This window comes from Austrofundulus limnaeus, unplaced genomic scaffold (genome assembly GCF_001266775.1).
Source record: "Austrofundulus limnaeus strain Quisiro unplaced genomic scaffold, Austrofundulus_limnaeus-1.0 Scaffold70, whole genome shotgun sequence".
Classification (NCBI taxonomy): Eukaryota; Metazoa; Chordata; class Actinopteri; order Cyprinodontiformes; family Rivulidae; genus Austrofundulus; species Austrofundulus limnaeus.
In genome coordinates, this window is record NW_013952472.1 from 1,344,099 (window position 1) to 1,346,260 (window position 2,162).

At 34.9% G+C, this 2,162-nt stretch overlaps 1 protein-coding gene across 1 annotated transcript in view; it reads left to right on the forward strand.

Annotated features, from left to right (window-relative positions):
* spo11 (SPO11 initiator of meiotic double stranded breaks) overlaps window positions 1-2,122 on the forward strand; it is a 14,571-nt gene extending 12,449 nt beyond the window's left edge. The window contains exon 13 of the mRNA XM_014010550.1: window positions 1,823-2,122. Within this exon, the coding sequence (XP_013866004.1) occupies window positions 1,823-1,942 (120 nt within the window). The 3' untranslated portion in view covers window positions 1,943-2,122. The remainder of the gene's footprint in view (window positions 1-1,822) is intronic.
* The last annotated feature ends 40 nt before the right edge of the window (window positions 2,123-2,162 follow it).

Below are 2,162 nucleotides of genomic sequence, written 5' to 3' on the forward strand. Positions count from 1 at the left end.
GATAAAGGACAACCAGACCAGTCTAAAACCAATGTTCTCCAATAAAGATGGAGGTTCTCAGGAGGTTATATTCATAGATATATTTTTAACCAAATTTGAATTCAATAATTAAAACTAATTATATAATAAATATAAAATTAGGCAGCACAATGGCACAGTTGCTAGATCAACATATTGCCTCTAAGGAAGAAGATTGCAAGATCAACTTTCCTGTCTTTACATGTTCTCCCTGTGCATGAGTGAGTTTTCAGGTACTCTAGTTTTCTCTCACAGACCAAAATCATATTTATTAAAACTAATATGTCATTAAAAAGCAAATACCTTAATAGTTTTGGATAACACTACAGTAGATGTAGTTTGTGCTGGTTTTAGTTTTTATTTGCAGTTTTGTGTATTTAGAATTACAGGTTTTTTTTTTTTACCAAAGTAAACATCAACAAGTAAATAAAACTGTTTTAACAAACATTGAAGAGGTGATGGCTTTAAAACTGAAAAATCTTGTTCATTGTAAATGTTTTTAAAATGTAGATTTTAGATTTTTTTTTAATAAAATGACAGACATCACAGCAATCATTTGGGAAGGGAAGTTTCCCCATCACATTTAAAATTTAATTTATTTGAACCCCCACATTTGTCATAAAATATTACTTCACCCAGAGTTGTTATTGTTTAACAAATAAATGTATTCCACTTGACCTAAAGAATACTGACACCAAGTGTTTTCCTATGTAGGTAAAAGTCTGTTTAACAACCTGTTAAAATACACCAGAATGCAGGACATGGCATTTACTTCATTCAAAGTTTTGTGGGGGAGGACCCCAAGACCCCCCTGCCAGTGGGTCCTCCCAACATTACAAATACAGTACTTGTGATGCCACTGAGTCATGTAACAATGTATGGCGTCGCTGTATTTATAGAAGCCAATAGAGGAAAGGTCTAACAGTGATGTCTCAGTTACACAAGGGAGACAAAATTCAAAACTTAGTCCAAGCCAAGGCGATCTCTGTCAGATTTATTTACAAATGTTATATAACAAATAATTCTTGTAAAAATACAAGTTAACTTTTCCAGATTAGAACAACCTAACAGATAAAAGGAAAAAATGGAAATGCATATCTTTATTTGGCTTTACTTTCTACCAACAACTTTTTATTTACTAGTCCTTAGAGGTACATTTTACTGCAATTCAACAAATCTAAAACAAAAAGACCAAACAAAGTTGATTCTTTGTTGCTCTTTCCACACTAAAATCAAAGATTACTGAAAAATTCAAACTCAATTTTCTCAGCTTAAAAGTTAGAAGAACATACTAAATATGGTGATAAAAAGCTTCAGCTTCCATTCATATTTATTTTATTTCAGATTTTATTGTTTTAGATGTTTTCTTGTGTTTGGCCTAACTATACAGCTCTTAGATCAATTAAGATTTATCAAAGCAACTGTACAGATACATTTAAAATTAACACTAGCATTTTAGTCATGGGAGACATACCAGTGAGAACCGATTTTGTTTCAGTGGCTGTTAAATATCTACTGCACGGGTGTCCAGTCCTGGTCCTGCAGGGCCACTATTCTGCACGTTTTACTTGTTTCTCTTCTCCAACACACCTGATTCAGTGATTGAATTACTTCAAGTTCTGCAGAAGCCTGTTAATCACTAATGTATTCAAATAAAGTGTGTTGGAGCGGAGAAACAAGTAAAATATTCAGACTAGCGGCCCTCCAGGACCAGGATTGGGACAGCCCTGACCTTATGATTGACACGTTTGAACAGTTTCCTCTCACATGATCCTTACAGTTGTTTTGTTTGTTCCTACTGTAGATGGAACTGATGCAGCAGACTAAGGTCAAGGCTGAGATCCAATCCCTGGCTGCCATAGACCCTGACTTCCTGACCAACATCTACCTGCCCAACAAACTTCGCTACGGAGGCTGGGTATAAGAACAAGGCTGCCCCTTAGTGGACGGATAAGTGAACTTCTGAGTTTACTTGATAAAATGTTTAAAAATGTTACACATCACCTTATTGGATAGACTTGAAAGTTATTGTTGAATATATATTTGTGTGTGTGTGTGTGTGTGTGTGTGTGTGTGTGTGTGTGTGTGTGTGTGTGTGTGTGTGTGTATGATCTATTTTGAGTTGCTGTGTTTCAGTTCAGACA